Raw genomic sequence first — 24,189 nt, 5'->3', positions numbered from 1 at the left:
TTGTCAGAGGTGTAGGTTCACCAGAAGTTAATTAAAATTAAGGGGGGAATACCTATTTCAAAAGCAACAACTTCTGCTCTGCACAGTATAAATCTGATGGGCCGAACATATTCATGGGCTTGGCCAAATCCAGTCTGCCCGTTAGGGGCTGTCTACTAAATCATTTTTAGCAGAACAAAGCAGTGTGTGCAGTGCAGAGGGATGAAAGTCTATTTATCAAATGGGGTGGGATGCAGAAGGAAGGAGTGCTCCAGTTTTCCTTTAGCTCATTAGCATATGCTCCAGCTATAGAGGACACACTCATAAAATCTGTTTCATAAACTAGTTTTATGCCAGATTGTTGTTCTGCACTTAGACGCTTGTTAAATATCTTTCCTATCAGACTTAGTATTTTATGTGCCCTTTTTTTCAGAGCTCTGGTATAAAAATTGTGCTATTTCTGGCTTGAGTGCTTTAAAGTCCTTCAGGTTTTTTCTGCTCTTACACCTAGCATTTATCTTCAAAGCCTTGCCTCGTTGACCACAGGGACAAAGACAGAATGCATAACACTACTGAAAACAGAGGTGAATAATCAGTTATGCGGTGAGGCCATACCAAGTTTGTTTTTAACTACATCTGCTGTCTGCCCATCAGGCTCCTTTTCCGTTTTCCATGGTCCCTGTCTCTGTGAAACACCTTTGCTTTGCAAGTTGGTCTGGCCTCTTACAGACTTGATTTTGTCCCTGCTCTTCTTGACCCTAGGTCTAAAGTTCTTTTGATCTCTCCCTTAATACCAGTTAAGTCACTTTTCAACTTTGTTCTGGAGGTGAGCAAAGGCATGCAAAATGGGTTTCTTTGTCATCTTTGCCCTTACAATCTTTGTTGGAGTTGCCAGTGAAGTTTTTAAGGCAGAATCCATGCTTTCAAACCATGGAAGGTCATAGAGCTCATCAGCCCCTCTACAGTCTTATTTCTGGAGCTAAATGAAAAGGTAAAAAGGGAGATAGATGTAAAGCCTGTTCCACTTTTCTTTGCCTAGTTACAACATCTTAATGATGTTCTCAGAGTTGGATGTTCTCAAAGTTGGAATTATTATTTCTAATGGTTCTTGATTTGAAGCATGATGGTATGGCAGTCAGCTTGTCATGGCTTTGACAAACAGTCTATCATTCTATTTAAGGAATCTCAATCTTCAAAGAAAAGGGCCTGGTTAATTTAGAAGTCAAGCAGAGAGATGGCAGTCATATGAGCTTTTAGCACAATAGATACTCATAAAACATCCCCCATAAAATTATAAACCTTTGGGACAGACGCAATGATGGAACATTCCCTCTTTCTCTCTCCTTCACGTGTCTACCTCCACTGAGGATGGTCATTAAAAGTAAGTGCTTGTAAATTCAGAGCCAGCTGACCTACCATAACAATATGTTTTTTTAAAAATCTCATTGATGTAGAAAAGAAGAAAAAGCAGGACTGTTCTTTGGTAGGTGGTGTTGCCTTTGAGGGAGCCAATTCAGCTAAGTTTGAGTTAATATTCCTGAAGACAAAGACAGACCTGTCTTAGTCTCAGAGCAGTTATTACATGTTATTACTTTTACATTTGCCATCAGATGGCAGAATAATGCAGCCTCCTGGGGGAAGGGGTAAAAACTTGAGTATTGGGGAGATTTAAAATGAGATTGAATAAAATTTGCATGAGATCCTATATGCAACAGTCCATTAGTAATGCACTGCGATAAGAGCCTTCTTATGCCTTATATTTCCTTCTAGAGAAAAGGAATTTTGGCCTTAACAAGGGCTACTTCACCACCATGGTTGTGGAGCTGCTCTGGAGCTCCTGTGAACTCATATCTGCCTGATCCTTGTAGCCATCACCACTCTTGCCACTCTCGTCTCTGCAGAAAAATTCCCAGCCTTTAGCTCTTAGCGCCCTAGAAAGCTCTTGGCACTGCTTTGCGGCTAGCTGGGCACAAATCCATGAGAGTCAAGAGGGGATTTAGACACTCAACTCCAGAAATAGGCTTCTCCTCTTCCTGCCCCTTCATTCCCCCTCTACCAAATGAGAGGCCCCTGATTTTTATGTATTGTATTTCCTGGGCATCCAGGTTTCTGTTTGTGCGTGTGCAGAAATGCCAGTTTTGGCATAGCTTTGCGCAGCTCAGCACTGGCTCTATACCTAACAGGCTGGGTACGCCGCTGCACCCACACAGCTCGGCAGCCTCTGGCGGGCGGCAGAGTCGAAACGAGCTCAGGGCTGCTGGAGAGAGGCTTTATGGACGTGCTCACCACAGCACCCCCCCTGTTATTTCATTTTTCTTGGCCTGCTGATGGCATGCGGGAGGTAGTACCGCGTGTTGACCCATGCACTAGCACAGGGTGAATCGCTCCAGCAGCGCGGGCGGACGAGCGGCGTTAATGCAGAATGCGGGGCAGTAAGAGAGGAAAGCTATCACCTCTGTCTTTGCTGCTTAGTGTATCTTAAGGAACTTGTTATTTGTGGTCGTTTGTCTACTAGACCATGAGTGCGTTAGTCCTTAGGAATCAAGGCAAATCCGTGCACACCACATCTCTACAAGATTGATTGTGCTTAGTACTTACCCTGTGTATAACAGACCGTTACGGTTCATGCGAAAAGCCCTATGCTGAGCCAAAGGTTAACTGGATCAAAGCATTTGAGTCCTCCAGAAGCTAAACTATTGGTAGCTGCAGAGAAGACAACGACCAGTGTGCCATTAGTGCCCAAGCCTTGTGCAAGGGGAAGGAAATAATTTTAGTGAAGACTTCCAAGTGATTCTAATGGGCCAAGCATGCCCACAAGGCAGGAGGAGGTGAAAATACATCAGCGAGAACCCAGGGGGGAAATTTCCTTCCTAACCCTAAACATGGCGAGCAGTGGGACCCTGTGTGTGTGATATCTTCTCCACTTAGGAAGATTCTTGGTATGTAATTGAGATACTGGTGCTTTAATGGATAGGGGAAAAAATCTCTGGTGACGGCCGGATTGTTAAGCCATATTTTCTCTGTATCTTAGCAAAGTATTTCAGTGCAAATAAGAAAGATTTCCTGTAATAAGCTATCAGTTTTTAAGAAGCTGTGTTTGGGATTTTTTTCACTTAAATAATCTTGCAGACCTTTCTCCATGACAATTCCATTTTTGGAAATTTTGCATGAAGAATCTTTCATATAAAATGGGAATGTTTGAAGTGAATCATTTAATTTGCTTAACTAAAGAGGTTACTACTACTTATTTTAAGCTGATTCTCTTTAATTGAAGTTCAAGTCACTCTTAAATATTTAGTCTTGTTAGATGAAGATCCATGAAAGAAAATGTAATAATCTTTTCCTTTGTTGCTTTACCTGAAATATGCCTTTTTGGAGTTTTTAATTTTGAAATATCAATTTAATTTGAGCTGCCAGCATGAATAACTTCTAGGGTTTTAAGCACAATTCAGTATTTTAAATTGAAAAGCTTAATCAATTAATTCTGTATTATTTTAGAGACTTTCTTTATAACAGGTTTGCTGGGGGAGATAAGCAGGGGAGAATCCAATTCCACATGGACCAAATGATCACTCATATAAATGGCCAGTTAAACATGCAGCTGATGTATTTGTCCGTGCTTGAAATACTACTCAGATGTAAGATGTACTCCTTTTTGAGGGTACGTCTGCTGAGGTTTTCTTGTGGATTGACCTGGTTGGCCTATAACCTCAAACTTGCACACCTAGAAGGCAGCAGTTTGAGGTCTGTATTTAGTTTCAAGATTTCAGTAGTATCAATGGTTGTGCTGCTGCCCATGAAAATCAGAGCATTTGGGGGGACCCTCCAAATGGAGTTAGTCATCCAGTTCCCATGCCGATAAGCTTGAAAATGTGAATTTGATGTCTGTCTAATAAATAAGTACAGTCTGTTTTCACACTGGTCCCCTCCCCTTAGTTGTTGGCTGGTAGCTGTTCGTGTTCGGCTGGTTTTCTTTTTTTTTAGCCTAACTGGCTATGACACCAGACAAATTAGTGAGCATTTTGTCTCCATGATTAATCAGTGAGCTTTCATTTTTGGCATTGTGTTATAGCATTGCTTAGAGGATAAATAAATAAATCAGATATTCCTGACAACTGTAAAATGATTAAGCAAAAAAATAACTCCACACAACAGAAAGCTGAATGATCCCTTCATCACTGTTTAATGTGAAGTCAAAAGCACATGTTTTGTTTGGTTTGGATAACTGGACATGCTAACTTTGAACCAACATTACTATTTCCTTCTTCCCACTGAGCATTAATCTGCTGGTGGTTAGTACGTGGGACCAAGAAACTTCCTTTATCTGAATTTCTGATGGGTTAAGTTGGAGTTGCAGTTTCTATTTTGAAGTGTGGGTTTTAGTTGGAGACTGAGTACATAAAAATGGAAATGTCTCACTCAGTGAATCACAGTCCTGACTGTTGACCTGAGTGACAAAACCCACCTTTTTCCCCATGCCAAGCTGATGTCGTTTGGACAGGCTGCCTTGGTTTTACTTCTGCCTCTCACAAAGTCACCATATTGTTAACCAGTAGCAAGGTCAAAATTGGTTTTCACGTAATATCTGGTCGACGTTCTTGTCTCTGATGGTGTCAGACAGGGCAGCCGTGGGAAGACTTTTGCCAGAAGATTGCTACTTGCAATTCAGCCACATTGAGGAAGGATCTCAGTTTATTCCCCCCAGCCTGGTAGCGGCTGCAGTTCCCGTAGCTGGAGTATCTTCATGCGCTCGGAGCATTTTTGGCCTGAGGTCCCTGGGAGGAAAAAGAAAGGAATTTGTCATGTCTCCCAGCTATGTTTCTTATATGTTTTGGAGCTCAAGGGACAAACCCTGTGCTTGTATATTTGACCCTGCCTGTCAAATATGCAAGCACAACTTTTCTTGACCTCGGTTAAATTTATGCCAGGATTTCAGAGGGCAGATATTGGCTTACCCCATGTAAAATGTCCATTTTGATTCCATTTGATCTATTAGGAATGTTAATACTAAATATTTAAAGCTATCTGTCCATACATATTTTTCTCTAAGGCCTTCTGGCCACTTTTAAAGTATGGCTGACCTAAAATACATACTGTTGTTACTCGGTTCAAGTGGTCCTGAAGGAATTACGAGCATTTCAACTATTGCAAAAATTATAAATAATTTCTGTATTCTTATTCAAGAAAACACACTTCGTGTATCCATATAGTGAGGGCAGAAGGAAGGAGACCCCTTAAGGTTCCTATTGAAGAAATGAAAGTTGAAGTGCATCCAGCTCCCTTCACAAAACTCCAACTTAAAGAGGTGGAACTTTGTTGAATGCAACAGTTGTTGTGTGTTATCAGTCTGAATTTTGTCTCAAGAGCAATATATTGTCAGTATAATATCAGTATAATTTCCGTTATTGCATTTGTGATGGTGACCTTTTTTTTAAAAAAAAAAAAAAAAAAGGAAAAGACACCTCAAATAATGCATGGCAACAATCAACTGAAGCATCTCCCTTATCTTCGCTTCCAGAAATTTATATCTGAGGACATGTGTTTTTATAAAAAATTGTTCTGTCCACCTGATGACACAGCAGCACAAAATATTGCCTTGGGTTGGTAAGGTTCTCCATCAACACCTAACAAATGAACTCACTGAAAACTCCTCTCTGAAATGCTATTCTTCAGAATACATGGTATTCTCAAGGTCAGCCTGTTTCCTAACTGTTGTGTCCTTTTCCTTTCTTTCAGGGTTTTGAGGACCCCAAGGACAAGTAAGCAAATTTACTTCTATCATACACTGTTAGGTTTCCAGATTTTGTTTTTCTCTTATTAAAAAGAAACAACAATAAAAATTAATGCCCAACAGACAAGAATAGTGCCTGGACTCCTCAGGGATTTCTCCTGGAGGGAAAGCCATTCTGAAGGTGCTGTATTGACTGGTGTGCATTAAGAATTGCCACTGCCCTCAAAACATATATTTGTCTGGGTGGTTTTAACTAGTTTTTGTAATGAAATATCCCGAGAACAAAATCTACATGTAAAGGATGTTTTACAGTGTTGAACTTCTCTGATAAGAAATGTGTATGTGTGTGTGTGTGTGTGTATATATATATATATGTATGTATGTATACAGTTTCTGAGTTTTATTTACATATATAAAATGTATAATAATATATAAATACAGTGTATAATAAAATATAATAATAAAATATAAAGTAATACTAAATATAATATATAAATAAATGTGTCTGTCTAAATAAACTCAGAAACTACAGTTAATTTCAAAAAGAAAATTCATACTTTCATGCTCTAAAATATAGACACATGAAAGCAGTTTTTCCATATTTTTCATGTATAACATTAAAAAAAATTGGTAAAAGTAACAGTTTAATAAGAATGGTATTTTGTGCTGGAAAATTGCTTCTGCAGAGAAAAAAAAAAATCCAACCATGTTTACCGTTAACTTTGGCACCTGAGTATAACAAAAGCATTTCTGGTGTTGAAGGTGCCTGTAGAAATTTCTTATTCAGTCACAGTGGATGGCATTAATTGTAGCCTTGCTCAGAGTGGGACAGGTGGACGTAGAGGAGCCTGATGATACGGCGCTATTGCTCCTTGCCGGCATTCTCAGGCTGCTGGTCAGGACTCGGGGGACCTCCGTGAGCTAGGGCACAGAAATGCTTCTGAGCACCTGAAAATCCGTCTTTGGGAAAATTCACATCATGAGGACTGAGCACTGAGAACAGCCCTCCAAAAGTAAATGGGTGTGATGAGCTGGGATATGGCACAGCCAGCAGAAAGCGTGAGGATCCTCCTCTCCTTCCCTTGCCCTTCACTGCAAACTCGGTTGTCGTAACGTTTAGTTTGCATGTTCTGCTGGCGGTACAACGTGTCTCAGGAGAGTCACCAGGTTTTCTTGTGCCCGTGGCTGCCCTGAACTCTGTTGATATTAGATGCACTTTGGGCAGAAAAGAACCAGCATGTTACAACAGAAAAATCCTTAGGAACATAGAAAAATGAAACATCCCTCATGAAACAGGGTATTTCCTTATAGTCTGTGCAAGAGAACGTAAATTCAGCTGCCTCAGCCCACCACAGAGTTAGCTGGGAGTGAGGAAATGCCGAAGCACCTCCACTATTGTCTAAAGGGTTGTAATAGCTCTCCTCCGTCCTGTAGCTTGAACAGGTTGCTTCAACGGCTATGGCCAATACCTAAGTGCTGGCAAGGGTGAGTGTGTATTTACCTGTGCTGATTCGGTGCAGCTCCTTCGTGTTGTGTAGGTTGCAGGATTTTTGCATTTCTATTTAGGGACAAAGGTTTGGCCTAAAAGATCTCTAACAGGAAACGTTCATAGTGCCGTTGTTTAAAATCAGCTATCAAAACCAGGTCAAGCACTCAGTCCAGTGCCCTCACACGCAGAAATGCTGAGCATGCTTTTCGCTGACAGCAGAGGAAGATGCAGGCACCACGCATCTCTGAAAAAGGCATGCCTAAACCCAGATTTAGATGCTGAATCTAAATGCAGATTTAAGTATTGAATGTGGGCATGAAGCATTGAAAATTATGGCCTATACGTAATTCTGGCACTCTTCATTTGCAGACAGTAACTAAATCAGCAGGCGGCTTTTGGATTGCTCTGCAGCCAGCATCGCTGGGTGAATTGCCAGCCTTTACGTTTGCAGGCAGAGCGTGAAAGTCGCTGCAAGCTCCGTTTGCACTGTTCCTGTCCCTCGCACCTTTTTTCTGGTGGCTGCATTTAGAGAGATATCAGCAGCGCCTTAAAGAGGTGTTTCTGAAAGTTTTGCGTAGGCTTGAAATCCCGCTTTTTTCCCCCCACCCGCAGTGATGTCCGTAAGCATTTCCACATACGGTTTTCGTTAGCCTACCGCAGGCCCTCGGCTCTGACTTACAGGCGCTGCCTCTAGAGCACTCTTCAGCCCTGGAAAACGTCGTCTTTCCATTCACACCTTCTGGTTATGCAAGTGTACCCAAACTTGCTGTAAACTGATGAGCTCGGGTACAGCTGGCAGAGCACCGTGCTGCCAAAGTCACCCGAGCAGCGAGGTGCGTTGGGGTGACTGAGCTTCCCCGCGGTCTATGTGAACGTGGGCGCCTCGCTGGGAATATCCGAGCAAGGCGATTTCAAACTTGCAGAGCTGTTTCTACCTAAGCCGCAGTCCCACAAGTTAGTGTAGTGTTAGAAATATCCTTAGCGCTATAATAACCTATTGCAAAACTAAAAACAGCCGAGGCCAAAAACTCGAGCGGGGTTTGTTCTTCTCTTTGTGTCTTCCTGAGCGACGCTTTTCGACTGGAACTTTAAATTTAACGGAGGTTCACTAAAATGCTGAGCCAGCTTTTTAGCCTGGGGTCTCGGGGAAAATATATAGCATCTCTCACATGTGGTATGAAGCGACTAAATGTGAATGACCCAAACATATAAATAACTAGCAGGATCTTGGAAGGCTTTCTGTAAATATGAAGCCTAATAGTTTGCTTGCTCATTTTTGAGTCTGGGGCACAGAATTGTGAGGACTGAGGGAAAACAAGCAGCGTCTTCTTGAGTGTTTAAGCAGATGTGCTTCCTCTAAGGAAGCATCTAGAAGTAAATTGAATTTCCTTTCCTTCAAGGGACAAAACCACATTTAATTTCGAAGTGGAATATATGACGTTCAAGGAATTAAATAGCTCTAGAGTCCAAAAATGAAAGCAACTCTTTTTCCCCCAACCCTACTGAAATACTAAAATTTGCTAATATAACTCTAAGACGTTGAGACAAAATAGGTTTGCATTTGCCATGCAGTCACTGAATAGGTGCAGACGACGTGTCGTTGTGACACAGCTGAGGCACAGACGAGTTCAACTTACTGGCTGGGGCAAAGGGAGGTGCCATGGAAACAAGATGCTTTGTTTTTCTTTTGATCTGAGGTACACGGTAGAGCTGTGGGTACCGAGTGCTTCTGAAAATCTGTTCTGGTATTGCAGAAAGTTTTTGGAGAGCCTTTCGTTTGAAAGTGGGCCTTTAACTTTTAGAATACAGTCCCGTTTTATTTGGGAAGCCGTTTTGAGTAGTCTTTGCTTGCAGCATAATCATGCGTATAGAGGCCCGCTGGCTGCATGCAGCGTTTGTGCTTATACACTGTTATGCAGCACAAATAAAACCAAGGAGATATAGTATAGCTGTGTAGCTTTTCATTTTGCTTGTCAGCCCTCAGGCTTTTTTTTTTTTTTTTTTTTTTAAGAGTGCCTAAGGTGAAGGTCACATAACATGAACTATAAGCTGCTCTGCCATCATGGGATTTGTGCATGGAAATAGTTATCCACTGGAATACGCCCCAGCACAAGCTCTGTGTCCTTGGCAATCATGCAAGCAGAGCAGGAAAAACAGCACTTCAGTATTAGCTTTTAATTTCTGCCTATAGCTAGGTTTAAGGCAGGCCATTAATGTGACAACATCAAGTTATTAAAATACTGTTAGATTTAAAAAGCAACTAGAGGTTTGGGGGAGGGGAGGAGGTGCTTCAAATTTCCTGATAGCACAGGATGCCTCAGGGCGATTTGGTTTTCGGTGTTATTTTTTCAAGAGTTTTTGAAAATTAGCCTCATTTTTCAGAAGCTGTATCAGAGCATCGGAAACACACTGGCACTGAAGGTTATCAGCAATTTTAAAATCTCATTCCGCGTTTTTGGAAAGTAGAATCTAATTTCATATTGTCTTTGCTTTTGCTACCTTTTTCCTAGCTCAAGTATGTTAAGTAACTATCTTGTACAAGTGAACAGAAAATTGCAGTCTGGTTTATGCTTCCCACACTTGTAAATGACTACAGAAAAGGGAGAGGGAGAAGAATCAGGCCACATTTTTTCTCCACGTTTGTTCCTATGAACAATGTAAATGCTCAAAAATGGAGAATTGTTCAAGTTCAGAAATTTTCAGAGGAATATTTACAGAAATGATATCAGGAAACAGGGAATCCGACTGTTTTCATGAATCCTTTTGCCAGTTCGGGCAATAATGGATATGAGAGTATTGAAATGCAGGGAAGAACAAGGCAGAGGAATAGTGGAGGGAAACTGCTGACTGCCTTTAGGGAATGATGCATGGTAAAGAGACCTCACGGAGGGGGGGAAGCTCCATGATAGATATAGAACAGCAAAAGAGCAAGTAAATCAATTCTTTTTACTAGTGAACTCAGGACTGGCAATGCGCTCTGGAGCTGATATCATTTTCCTCTCAGTTCATAATCTGTTTTCTAGTTAGAAGTTGTCATAAGTGAAAGGCCGTTAACCTCCGGCTTGTTATACAGTGAAATGATAACATCAGGTGAAGAGGGGAACATCATCATGTCTTCTTATGTTCCCTTTTTGTGACATCTCCTCAGGAACACACAGGAAAGTATGAACCCTGAAGATGAAGTCGATGAGTTTCTGGGCCGTGCCATTGATGCCAGAAGTATTGACCGGTTACGCTCCGAGCATGTGCGCAAGTTCCTCTTAACGTTCAGGGAGCCGGACTTGGAGAAAAAGGTAATGCTGTCGAAAAATCGTTGCAACAGGTCACTCAGGTTTCTTGTGAGTTTTGATTCTCCTGCATAAGCTGAAGCTTTTATTTCTAAAGGTAAAGTTAGGTTTTAGATGTTGGAAGTGGGGTTGTGGGCTTAAAAAAATCTGTGCTTCTTTATGGAAACGTTAATGTATATGCATCCTTAGAAAGCCACAGTCATCCAAAGGGAGCACTGGGCAGGAAAGCCAAGCCATTTCTGTCAGACACACATGAATATGCAACAGTGAGCTGTAAAGGGAATCCAGAATAAGCCAGATCTGTTCCACTGAGCTTAAGGCATCCAAACTGAGATTGTGGTCACCCCTCATCTCCCTCAAAGTCACTGAAGAAAGTGACTTTTTGAGAACGCAGCCTGAGATCTGAATCACTTCTGGATGGGCTTTCATCTTCCTTTGGCCATCCAGGGAGCCCCAGGTGCTGCAAAGGTTCACTGGGGTGCATTCATACTCCCCTTGTCTTTGGAGAACCTGTTTTAAGCACCAGTTAGTCATCTCTCTCAAATTTGGGAAAGGAGAGTAACAGATCTGCAGTTTTTCTGTCTATAATATGGAGACAACAGCTTCTCTAGAAAGTTGCAAAGTTCAATTCAGCTCTGTCAGGAGGTACCTGGATGCTATTATGAAGGGTACCATATAAGCAGCTGTTTTTAATTACCAAAAGAAAATTAAGGTCGTCTTTTTTTAATCCTAATAACACAAGTCCTCAGAATACTTGAGCTGTCTTCAGGTTAAACTCATTTTTTAATGGGAAAAGCTTTTGTTAGATATCTAATATTAATTGAATTTGAGCTGTTTTTTTATCATATTGTTTAGAAATGCTCTTTCAATCACAAGAATTGCAACCTATTGAAAAAGCAGACTTTTCCAGGATTTACAGCTACTCAATGAATCAGTGTTGGATTCAATAAAAGCACAAACATGTAGTTTTCCCCAGCTACTTCCCTTTAATTTTATAGCTGAAAACTGCTAGGGAAATTAGCAGTTCACCTGTTCTGAGCATCTTTTATTTCATGGTTCAATCCCTGAGCCCATCTGTAATGAGCCCTGTGCTTCAAGCTAAATAAAGCATCTTTGGGAATTGGATGCAGCTCCCATGTGACTGATATGTTGATAAGTAGTTGGAATGAATGGCTGTGTGAAAACTGCAGCGTCCTCGCACTATCATTAGAGCCAGCCAAGCCGTCTGCACAAAAACAGAGGTTTTCTCATTAGCAGCTCTCATTCCTGTTAGAGGAAACTTCCCATGGAAGAAGTGAATATCTGCCAATGGTGACCTAGAATTCTGGTCTCAGTTAACCAGTTCTTGTTCCTCTTGTGTAAGGAGCAGAGGGTGATTCTTCTTTTCATCCATCTACGTGGGTTTCTTCCATGGCCTTTGGTTCTGTTTGAGCCGTTATGCTTGCCTAGGGAGAAGGGGAGTTTGCAATTTTAGATGTTTCCTACCAGCGGTGCTTTCCAAGGACATAAAAAGAATCTGAGTAAGTAGTTTTTGTAGGCAGAAGGCAGCTGACTGTGTTTCCCACGCTAATGTAACCCTGTTCACTTTCTTGCAGTACTCCAAGCAGGTGGATGACAGGTTCGGAGCCTACGTGGCTTGTGCCTCCCTAGTCTTCCTCTTCATCTGCTTTGTTCAAATCATAATCATGCCACAGTGAGTATCTTTTCATCCCTTTGTTCCCATCTGCTCCCCTCCTGTATTCTGCCCTACTTCTCTTTGTTTTTTCTTGAGGTTTCAGAGCACCAAGGGGAAGAGAAAAATCCTTAAATAATTCATGCTCAAGTGATGCCTGGTGCTTATTGTTTTCACTCATTTCTAGAGCAGAATTAACCTCCTCACTGGCATGTGAGGATTTCTGTTTTGACAGCATGTTTTCTCTTAACATTTACCTCCATTTTAGGAAACTACTGTAGTATTTTTATAAGCCCATGGAAAACAAATATCACTAAGTTGGAAGCATTGCCTACTAAGGCACAGTATACGTTCACAGTATAAGGCTAGGCTCTCCTCTTATCTAAATGCAATAGGACAGAGCGGTGTCTGCTTTATGGATGAATTATGACTTCTCATCTGTTTATTCCTCTGGACTCAGAGTACCAGTGCAAGAAGAAAGGTTCGGAGGGAGTTGAGCTACGCATGTCCAAGTTGTGGGCAGCTCACACTTGGTTAAAAGATTGCAATAATTTCTTTCCCCAGGCAAGAGAGAGACCAGAATGGAATTAAGCTTCTCAGGGCTGTGGGGCACTGTGCCTTTGGACCATTGCAGTGTATTTCTTTATCTGAAAGTCACAGCGTAACCCACTGGATCTTTTCTAGCAGTAAGCTCTGCAGGCATGGTATTTATTCTCAAAAAATTCTTGAAAAAATCCCCCAAAATAAGCAAGTTAGTATTTTCCAGTGCTCTGGTTTAATAGCAAGGATATCTCCTTCACTGTGTACCACTGTGCTGGAAATAAATTTGGAGTTAGTCATTTTTAATTTAAAGAATAAGATCACAGAAGCTCTAAAAGCACTTCATCTTCATTACAAGAAGACAAAAAATTGTTTAAAGAGAGTCCCAATACTCTTATTTGTCATTACCACTGATTTCTATTTCTGTTCACACCACAGTTGTTTCCAGAGTAGAGACTGGTTTGTACCATTCAGATCAGATATTCGGAAGGTCATAGAACCAATGTCTAATGTTTGAGGTCACTCACTCTCCCAAGCAAGAGGGCAATCACTTCTGGTCACAGAAAAATTAAATCAGAAAAATAGCATCGATAGAAACGTGCTGTATAACCAGACAGATCCACTTAGGGAAACAAGAAGTGAAGCTGAAAGAGGTTCAAAAGTGAAATCAGATCAATCCCAACACTTAATGCAATAATGACCAAAAGTGTTCTTTAAAAGTTTGCCCTCATTTAGTAAGGGATTACACTTTGGATCTCAGGAGTGGCTGTTGCTGCTTTGAATTCACACTTGAAGAGGCCCTCTAACAGCCTTTGTGTTGCTCATCAAACTCCCTAAGCAGCCGCCAAGTTGTCTCTGTAAAACCCAGTTTAACATTCAAAATAACAACTTGACAGTTTCTGATCTGTGGCAACCATGTGGCTGGCTCTTTTGTGTTACACAAGACCCATGACAGTATGGTGTAAATGTCATACTGGTCAGCCTGCTTTCACGTGGCTTATAACAGGGTAGGGTGGGTTTTTTTTGGTAAGTTCTTCAACATCATTAGGCAGCCTGAGCTGTCTGAAAGATAATTTGGTTGAAGAGTAAATACAGTTTAATATCTTAACTGCAGGTCAGATATATTTTCCATCACCTTTTGCCTGTTTTTCCTTATATTTCAATTGCATTGTTTAGTCTTTTACTGAAGATAACAATTAAGCAGCAAGGCTTCATGAAAGACACAATATGGAATTTGAATCTGAAACTTGAGACAAAATGGCAGTGATAATTTGTGAAGATAAAGAGGAATAGCTTTAATGAATTTCACAAAGGCTCAAGCAGTGAATTAGCAAGTACAATTATCTTTGTAGTCGTGAAAGAACACAGAGACCAGCTGGCTTTGGCGTGGTTAGCCTTAATGTCACGTTGCAAGAACACTTCCTTTAAATTATGAGCAAGGCAAACTCCTGGGAGGGGACCTGTCCTTTCACACTGAGACCAATCATTGGGAAATTGTTGCTGAATATCTTCATGATCAAAACACATCAAAATGCATAGTACAGTGCTGGCCCCAGGTCTTGTTTGTACTTCAAAAGTGGAAGGAACAGAGAAAAAGGAGGAACTTCTCAAACTGACCGGGCTAAAGCCGTTTCCCCTAACTACCCTCTTGCCGTGGTTGCTCCCATCCCATTCAAGAGACGGAGCACCGACGTACCCTCTACATGGGAAGGCTGGTTAGCTAACCCCATTGAGCTCTCTCTCTATATGTTCCCACGTAAAAAGTGCAGGGTTTCGCAGCTCTTCCAGAGGCGCAACCGAAAGGCCAGGGAGCAGGTCTCATTAGCTTGACATGAAATGCTGTGCACTTGGCCACAGCTGCCCACGCTGCAGCTTGGGGGCTGACCCACTGCAACAAATTGTTCTGCCCTCTCCCCTAGCGCACGAAATATTTCTCGGTCCCTCTGCTGTCTCCCTGGCAGGAAGGTGATTGCTACACAAGGTGCAGTATTCTCTGCTCTGCAGCCCGTGTGAGTAATTCAGAATAGGACAGGGTATCTGTTGGTATTCAAGGCACCATGTATCTCCTACCACTATCCTAATTAGAGAGCCCATGCAGTATGTCCTAGCTTGTACAAATGTCGTATTCTAGAGAGCAGAACTTAGCTGTTCTATATGGCGTGCATTAAAAAAAAAAAATCTCCTTGATTTCAGCTCTACGTTTATGCTGGGTTTTTACCTGACCTGTTTCCTGATCCTGACCACAGTGGTGTTTGTTTCGGTCATTTATTCCTGTGTAAAGGTGAGCAATGTTGTTTCTTTGTAGAGCCCTTTGCCTAAGCCAACTGGATCAGTAATCCGTTTCTTAAGCTAACAGAGCATGTTTTGTTAGCCGTCCTTTCCACACTATGTGATAAGGGTTACAGAAAAAGCCTTTGATAAGACAGAATGAACTGCAAACAGATGTTAGGGTTGGCATCTCTTTAGCTCAGCAAGAAGTAATCACTCTGCAGATCTGCATGTCTATTAAGTCCCCTGCAGGCGCTCTTGTATTGATATAAGAAGAACACATTTCCCAATGTGGAACAAAACACTGACCATTCGTTTCCTCCCTGTAAACTTCCTGCAGAGTAGCCTGTGTGCTGTCCCCTGCTGCATATGCATGTTTTGGTAGGCAGATAATCAGAAGCAGAATATCATCAAGGAAAAATGTCCTGGGGGGACATAAAAGCCATAAACATATAACTTTATCAGCCTTTCTCAGATGAGTGTACAGAGCTTTCGGCATTTAGTGAGCTCCTTTTTGTAACTGGTGTCCAATAAGCAAAGAAATACATAGTGTAAAATCTGAAAACATATTAAATATTCTTGGCATTCTGTGGTAAAATGGCTGTCAGTGCTCTTGGGAAGGGTGGTGTATTCATGTTTTTCAGTCAAAGGTATTTGTATTAAAATGTTGATCCTAGTTGATTGTATCTTCTGTTTTGGGGATCATTCCATGCTAACAATGTCTGAACCTGGAAAATGTTTGGATTCAGGCTCCCTAGCCCAAACTCTGCTTCGTTCCTCAAGAGCTTTGAAAAAAATAGCTCAGTAACATTTTGTTTCCTGCAGAAGAAATAGGTAATGGATTGTGTCAGGCAGATGATTTGTCTCACTTTAATTTTCTTCTCTGTGCCATTTTCGACAGTTGAAAGTGGGTGCTCTTGACAGACTTACACCTTTCATGTCTTTTTGCTTTTTGAAAGTTCAATTCTGAGAATTAAGCTTTCCCTTCTCATTTAATAAGAACTATGAACTGTTTCCAATGAAGGAAGCTTCAGGTTATGTTTAAACTTGCAACTCACAGGGCTTCCCTTGGGCTCATGAACATTTTAAGAGAGCCTAGTGCGTAAGTGCAGCATCCCAGTGGCCCTGCTCGTTTACCTTGCTTGTTGTTAGTCTTCCTTGTTTCTTGGCAATGGGACTTACAAGCCAGAGAGAATGGTGCTAGTAGGAAGACTTGGGTCCCTTGAGCTGAGGAATAGGACCCAGCGATGCCCGGCTACGTTTCACGTGCCCGTTGCACATGAGGATGCTACTGAGTGTCCTTCCTTTGCAAACTGGTGATCTGCAGTGGATGAAAGTGGTCACCATTGTGGAGAGCTTTTGGTCACAGGCAGAAAGTACTCAGAAAGCCAGTGCAGAGTTGTGCTGAAGCCTGTTTACGCTGCAGTGCCGTGGGCAGCAGGGTCCCAGCACGCCACCAGCCGTGACGACCAGGCCAGCACACCAGCCCGTCCGCGACGCGTGGCGCTGTGCAAATAATGGCGCAGGAGCTCTGGCAGCGTCAGAGCTCTGAAGCGTTTGAGCTGGCCGACCTGCAACCAGGCAGATTTTAAAGAGCACGGCTGTTTTTCACCCACTGGCTTTTACAAGCTTAAATTGTTTTCACAAACTGACAGCACCACTCCTTTTTTCTGAGTGTGTTTTCTGGTGCATTTTTTCATCATTCAAAGTTTTTGGTTTTGGCTTGGGGCTTTTTGGTTTGTTTAATGTTGTTACTGGTCTGAATTAATGATTAATTTAAAAGGCGCACAGGATTTTTCAACCCTGGGAGCTTGTTCTGTTGTGCTTTCTTTGCCTTTAACTTCCAAGGTCCCATAGAAGAGGTCTGTCCAGTGGTGCCTGCAACTGTTTTGGGGCTGGCTTTGCCTCACGGGACGGGCCCTGGCAACACAGATGGACAGACGTCACGGAGGATTCAGAGTAACAACATCAGAATTTAAGGGAATCTTGTAAAGCTCCCGGTATTTCCAAAAGTGAGTTTTCAGCATTCTGCCCAGACCCACAGGGTATTTGTGTATAACATTCGCTGACACCAGTGGCATATGTGCATGAATTGCAAATATTAAAAACATAGGGCTTTCTAGCTCCTGTACCTTTTTTGATTGCCACTTTTTTTAGTGCCCCAAATTAGCTTCTGCATTAGAGCATCTGATTATGAGATGGCTTGTTCGTGAGGATGTGTACTTCTGCTGTAGGGTTGGCTTGGCAGTTACCTGTTGGATGTCAGCAGCTCCCAAAGCTGAAGCCTGCTTCTATCATGAAAGATTTTGGTGCTTCAAGTAAGGTTTTTTTCTAATTGATCAGCTTATCCAGCCCTTGATTAAGGAGTATTACTTTACTACTGTACCAGCCACTCAAAAGATGCTTTTAGAGCTTGGGTTAGCTGGGAGAAATAGTTCTCAAAACTCAGAATGACTACTTTGGAAAAGAGCAAGGCTTGTAATAGTCTTCCAGTTGCCTGTGCTACCTGCCTATCACCCAGAAGCAAATTCCACCCCACAATCCATATTTCAGGTTGTTGAGAGAGCAGTATATAAAATACTGCTAGCAGCTTACAGATCAGGCTTTGACTTATGGCAGGATCCATAAAGCAATTTTATTGTTGTGATACTTGCGGTGGCATGGCCTAAGGCTTAAGCCTCTGGAGCAGGATCCAACATTTTACAAATATGCACAAGGAAGGCACTTTCACAGATCCTTTAGATGAAATTTTAAGGCGCAGGGATATCAGAGACTGCATTAGTTTATTTGATTCACAGTCGGATGTGGGATAGGAAGGAGTGTGTTTTACATACTAATAGTTCCATACAAAGTTGTAAGGCAGGTGTTCAACCCAGGAGATCAGCAGAGGCATAACTTTTGTCCATTTGCTGTGCTATTACATGATAAGTGGCTCTTTTTCTTCCTCTTTCCAGCTTTCATATGAAATTTTCCTTCCCTGTTTTGGCCTCTCCATCTCTGGCTTTGACAGTTGCCAGCAGGCTCTTTCTGGACAGCTCGATTGTGTTTTATTTTCTTTTGCTGTCATTATTATCTTCTACTATAAAATTCTCCACGGACTAGAAGTTGATCCTGGAATTACCAACCCAGCCAGCTTGGCTTTCCAAGTTTCTTCAGCTGTAATGAACAAGAGAGTCCCAGTTCTGTGCTTTGATGCTCAATGAAGACTTGGCCACCGAGAGATGGTGTTTTTTCCCAATAAAATCTAAGGTCATGGGAACCAGGGTCCCTTCTCAAATACTCCACTGACAGACATCTGTTTTGCTACTAACTTATCAAGTTTGTATTTCTTCTTAAAATCCATAACTTTTGATATATACACTGCTCTGTGGAATTCAACTTTTTGCATGTTCCTGGGAACAAGTATGAGAGAGAATCCAAGTTATCCCTTACAAGATAATAGGATTTTAAGACAGTAGCTTTGCATGGGTACAGTTTGCCTACCTGTTTCTCTGTCTCTCAAGGCGGGGGTAGAAGCTCACAAAGTTGGTTTTTTCCTCTTCTTCTTAAAAGGGAAAAAAAACTCTCTGAAAACTGTGCTTCTTTTTTATAGACTAATGAAACACTGTGGAATAAGTTATATAAGTGGACTTGCAGCTTCAAGTTGCCTGAAGATGTTGTTTTTTACTCCAGAGGCATCTTAATTTACCTCAAAATGACTCAGAGGCTTGTATTACAAATTGAAAAATCAAAACTTAAAGACCTCCTACTTTTATTTGTTTCACCACGCAACAGTAATTGTATCCGACTGGTTTTCCTTGTCCACAATATATGTTAAGAAGATTGAAAGGAGAAATATTACCTTCCTGTCTGTGATCAGCTGTTGCCGCAATATACTGCTTTATTTAGTGTGCTTTCTGTCGTGCAAATGAATGCAGGTTGTGGATTAACTTCAGTGTAACACTTGTACTTGTTACGCTTTTAAAGTTTGGACTTTGACCTGTGCAACAGTGCTCTGCCTTCCTCTTCTATATCAGCATTACTACAACAGCATCAGCTTCTGGCTTGTTGACCAGTCAGGGTGGATCTCTGAATATAAAAGGACTTAGTTCTTCTGCCCCAGCTTCCCCTGTATAAAAATACCTATCTATACACTGGATGTAATAACGATAGAAATTGGCTAACTGCATGCTTTCAGGGACTCTCCCCTTGGGGGAGCTTATGTCTTCCAGCAGCATTTATAAATATCAATTGGAGTCAATTGGACAATCCAGCTCACTTTTTCCCACTGTGGTTATTTTTCTTGACACAGGGTTTTTAAGAGGACTAACGGGTGGCCTCAAGCTTGTGTAGCAACCTAAATGTGAATTTGGCTAGCCGAATGGATCATTGCTGTTCTTTTAGCCCCTTTTCCCCATAGCTGCACATGCGGGTTTAGAGGTGCCATTTCATCAGACCTTTCTTCGTTGTTCTGTTCTTCACCAATGCAAGATTTTACTCATATTAAGAGGAGTAAATGGTGTCGGACAGTACAAACCAATGGGCTCACCAGCAACAGAGTACAGATTTTCACTGTCCTATTAAGTCTTGATAGTTCTGCTTCTTTTACTAGGACAGAAAGGATTTTATTGGGCAGGAACAGAATTTTTCTTTTTTGGGGGGAAGATCTTTTTTTTTGGTGTACCCCTGGCCCGCAGATGCTTCTGTGGAGGGAACACTGCTGGAGTGGAGCAGACCTGTTAGTGCTGCAACAGGTCACCCATTTCTATCATGGAAGTCCTCCAAGCGGCAACCATTCCTGGTCTCTGCGTTTGCTTCTGTAAAATGATGTGTGGTGTGGCTGTGCAGCTATGCTCTCTGTTGCCATCCTAACCTATCGGGGTTTCTGGCATTAGTTTCATCTTCAAGACTTTTTTTCTGGCTGCACTTATTTACTAATTTAACCTTTTCCCTACTTTGCAAAGTGATGAGAACCAAGATTAATACAAAGAAAACACATTTTCATTAGAATTGAAGCGCCTTCCCCTGATAGCTTTGCTTGATATCTCAGGCTTGGTTCAAAGTCAGGCTTTTTTGAGATTGTTGGCAATAGAGGCTTGAGCCAAGATCCACAACAAAGCACTCCCAAGTTTTATTTCGGTGCCTGATTTCCCAGAGATTGCAGAAGGAGGTTAGACCCATATGTACCTTTGTGGAGCTTGGCCATGAGGCCCAAACATGAGCCTTGGGGGGCAGCAAGATCTGTCACGCTCTCCTCCAGGCCCAGCCTCTATCTCCTGGCTCAGTTTAAATGATACCTTGGGCTAATTCCTGTCTTATCTCGGTTTCTCTGTTTGTCCAATGAGAATAGTGCTTCAGAGAAGTGATGTGATATTAATTTAGTGTTTAGGTGGTGTTTGGAAGAGTGAAATACTAAGTGCTAATCATTACTGTCCTACAACACTTGCATAACAGCTCCTCCAGCAAGGATAAAAATCCACTGCTAATTCCCTATTTCCTCCTTTGTGATTTCTCCTTCTCTTTTCACAGAAATGTGTTTTCCAAATTTGGCTGCGTCTTTCCAATTTAGCCTTTTATAAACACAAATCTGCTGACTGAAGCTGGATTTTGAAATCCAATTTAATCAGCCCCCCGCAACCTCCCTTGAATCCTAGCTGCTAGATTAGAAACCTTTCTGCCTGATTTCCCTCGCATGCAGTAAAATCAGGAGCAGCTCTTAGAAAGGCAGTGGACCATCATGAAGGCACAAGAAAAAGCATATTGTTCTTTTGGTTGTATTCAGCAAACATTTTCTCCAAATTCCTATGGCCACTGGAGATTTAACACTGTACTCTATTGTTGGGCAATGTGTACAGTTCCCATTAATGTCACTCCACAATAAATCAGAGGATGATATCCTCTAAGGGATGAAGGTTATCATCTGCCTGTCAGCATGGGCCAGTAGGTACCGTGATACTAGATCTTGTACAGCAGATTCTTAAGGTAGCAATTTAAGAGACCTTATAAGGGATGACAGCTCATGGATATAAAAATCCTATTAAGGTTAGAGAGGAGGAAAGCCCAAGGGTGTTGTCCTACATCCCTGCGGCGGTGGGAATGTGTTGGCTGATGTCTGTCTAGGAGCAGCTGGATACGGTAGGGAAAGGAAGTACTTTGATTCTGGCTTATCAGCAGAGTCAAGAATTTCTATATCAGCAAGGTTTATTTCTAAAAAAGAGGGGCTCTGTTTTGTTTTAAATCGGCTGCATGAGCCTGAAGGATTGTCTAAGCGTTCAGTGAATTTCAATCAATTCTCATTCAGTGCGAACAGATCAGAACCCCGATTTCCCCTTTTCTTCCACCACCCTCCCCGCGCAGAGACTTGCCCTTTTCTCCCTGAGAGTTAGCTGAAGTTTTGAGTGCGTGCTGGCAGCAGGTGCAGTCAGCTCTGGAAAAGCTCTCGCCATGCCAGCCTCTCCTTCCCTCTGTAAAAGTCCCCAGCTAACCAGCGCCGCGGCCGTCCAAACGCTTCGTAATTACGTTGCAGGACTGCTGTGTGGGAAGCTGGGCCCTGACAAAATGTTGCCTCTCTGAAGATGTAAGAGTGAAGGATAAACTGGAAAAGCAGGCCTTTTAATAGAAACATTAGTCATAGTTAAATTGCAGCGCCATGTCGCTGTGCTGCTGGCTTCTTTGTGTCTCTAAAAATACCCTCTAGTGGCTTGCTTATTCATGCAGTGTGTTGATACAGAAAGGAGAGCTGGATTCTGGAAAAACTCGAGCAGTCGGCGGCAGAGCCCCCCTTCCCTTGAGCAGCTGGCGCTCCCCGCTCCCCAGGAAAGTGTTCCAGGATTTCCGGAGGGGGCATCTCTCTGTGCTCCAGCTCCAAGCTTGCGCCGGGACAGCGGTGGTGAATGCAGAGAGGGGCTGTTTCAGTGCCTTGGGGACTTTTTAGCAGCTGAAGCAGTGGAAGGAGGCCCCGTGCGACGTCGAGGTGTGACCCTTGCTGCACAGGTCTCCCGGTTAGCTTGCACTCGGCGCGGGAACGGTTCCCACCTAGAGCACAGTGCAGCTCCTGCAGACCAAACACGCCGGAGGCATGCGGTTCGGTAGTGAGAAGAAACTTCCTAACTTCGATAACAGTGAATCACTGGGAGAGGCTATTTCAGGAAGCTGTACGATTGCCCTTACCAGAGGTTGTTTTTAGCCCTGTGTGTCTGGTGCGGAGTGCTATAGACAAGGCGAGGCCAGCTGATTTTCCCAGTGCCTTTCCGTGCGGGTGTTACAGATCATGAGACTGGCCTGGACCTTTTAACAGTGTGTTTCTGAAATGGTATCGAAAGTGCTGTGATATCCTTTCTTGACAAAAGGCATATAAGAGGGTTTTTTTCATCTCTGTTTTCTTTTAATTTTTGATCCAATAACCCACAGGCTGCAGCTCCTGGTTATTTCAGTTACAGGTGGCTCGTGGTTTGCTTCTCCTGACAAGATGAGTGCAGTCCTGCGAGCTGTACTGTCTCGGCTCAGGAGCCAGTGTTTCCATTAGGAAGGAGTAACTAGGTTTGACAAGCCAGCTGGGCCGTGCTGCCACGATGCAGTCACGTCCCTGCCTGTGTCCCACAGCCTCTGTCCCTTGTCACCATCCTCCAACCCCTGTGCAGCAGCCAGATAGACACTGTCCTGAAGGATGTAGGCAGCTCAAATGAAAGTTGTAATCCTTGCAACAACCAGTGATTTTACATGTTTATTTAATCTTTTTTTTTTCCATATCCAGCTTTTCCCAGCTCCGCTCCAGACTCTTTCTAAGAAGATTGTACAGTCCAGGACCAATAGTACCTTAGTTGGAGTCTTTGCCATTATCCTGGTTTTTCTCTCTGCCTTTGTCAACATGGTACGTGCGTTATTTCCTTTAGACCCGCTGTTCGTGTGGCTTTCGTACTGATGCCCTCTGGTGCCGTAACCCTTAAAACCACTGGGCTTAGCATAACACTGCCTGGTTGTTAGAGCATCTGAAGTTAGTTCCTCTTTGCTCTCGGGGCACAGAAAGGAAATTGGAGCCAGACCACCACGTCCCTAGCATGTTATATGCCTGCCACTGGCTTTGCTTTTGTGACTATATTCTTTTCTGATTCTTTAGATGCCTCTGCTGCAAATACATAAACCAAACCTGAAGCGTACCCCAGCGTGAAGGCCCAGCCCGAGGCCCATGCGTCATCTAACTCCCACAGTATTGAGTGGGACTTAACCGTTCCGTAGGCTTTGTGCTGGCCTTCTGCACAGCACTGAATTTGCTCCCAGTGTAATAATCACTTAACAGAGACTGTAAAGGCTCTGCTTTAAATCACACTTTCAGGACTGGGGTGATTTTGCTTCACATCCAAACACTGCTGCTAATTTCAGATTCAGAGAGAGATGGGCTGTTCTCTAGGGCCTTGTTGCTGCTGTTTTTTCACCTGTACGAATGGCTTGAAGGATAAATGGATTTTAAAGAAACCATTTGAATATTCTGTCCTGCACACATCTCTCTTATTTTTTAAGAGAAAAATAAAAAATAAAAAGAGATGGTCCTGGGGTTAAAGCCCTGGGCCTAGAGATAGCTCCAAAGACTCCACATAGCTCCCTCCCCATCAGTTATGGCCTTGGCTGAGGAAGCCCGGACCTGGCACTGACTTGCACTGGCATGGAGTAATTTAAACACCTAAACATCAGGCCACTTCTTGCTCTTGCCTCCGCTTCCCTATATACATAGTAGAGATTTAGGAACAATTTTATGCTCCGTGGGGGTACTTGAGTGGGAGGCACTGGCAAAGTACAGCATGTTCTGGTTAGACTAGCAGAGCCCCGTTCTGCACGAGGGGGAGACCCTGAGCTCCAGGGCTTTGAGACTCCCACAGTCTCCCCCCATAGCACACCAGCAAAGAACCAGTGTGGGTTGCTGAGCACCAGGCAGGAATTAGTCTTATTTTTCTGCATAATATGGGGCTCTTTGCAATTGTGAATTGCTTAATGTAAAAATCAGCTAAATGGACAAGCAGAGCTGTGCACACAGGAGATCAGGATGGGGGCGTCTACCTCTGCCTCAGAATAATGTAACAAATTAGTCTTTGAATCTTGACACAAAAGTCTTTCCTACAGAAGAACCCACAGCAGTAGCTTTAGGAACTTCTAGATGTCAGAGGAAAGTTAGCAATTCAGGAAGTCCTGTCAGTAGAAATACAGCAACACCAAGACCTTCTCACAGAAAATGGGATATATTTGTAGTGTA

At 42.6% G+C, this 24,189-nt stretch overlaps 1 protein-coding gene across 3 annotated transcripts in view; it reads left to right on the top strand.

The window, feature by feature from the left end:
- The window catches only part of ADCY5 (adenylate cyclase 5), a 224,259-nt gene that overhangs the window by 184,781 nt on the left and 15,289 nt on the right, over positions 1-24,189 (top strand). For all 3 annotated transcript variants that reach the window (XM_067299311.1, XM_067299310.1, XM_067299313.1), the window contains 5 exons: positions 5,716-5,738; positions 10,348-10,492; positions 12,082-12,179; positions 14,892-14,979; positions 22,699-22,815. In XM_067299311.1, coding sequence (XP_067155412.1) covers positions 5,716-5,738; positions 10,348-10,492; positions 12,082-12,179; positions 14,892-14,979; positions 22,699-22,815 — 471 coding nt within the window. The remainder of the gene's footprint in view (positions 1-5,715; positions 5,739-10,347; positions 10,493-12,081; positions 12,180-14,891; positions 14,980-22,698; positions 22,816-24,189) is intronic.

The sequence above is a fragment of the Apteryx mantelli genome, chromosome 6 (assembly GCF_036417845.1).
Source record: "Apteryx mantelli isolate bAptMan1 chromosome 6, bAptMan1.hap1, whole genome shotgun sequence".
Lineage (NCBI taxonomy): Eukaryota > Metazoa > Chordata > Aves > Apterygiformes > Apterygidae > Apteryx > Apteryx mantelli.
Note: the sequence above shows the minus strand (reverse complement) of the source record. Positions and strands in the feature narration are given on the sequence as shown.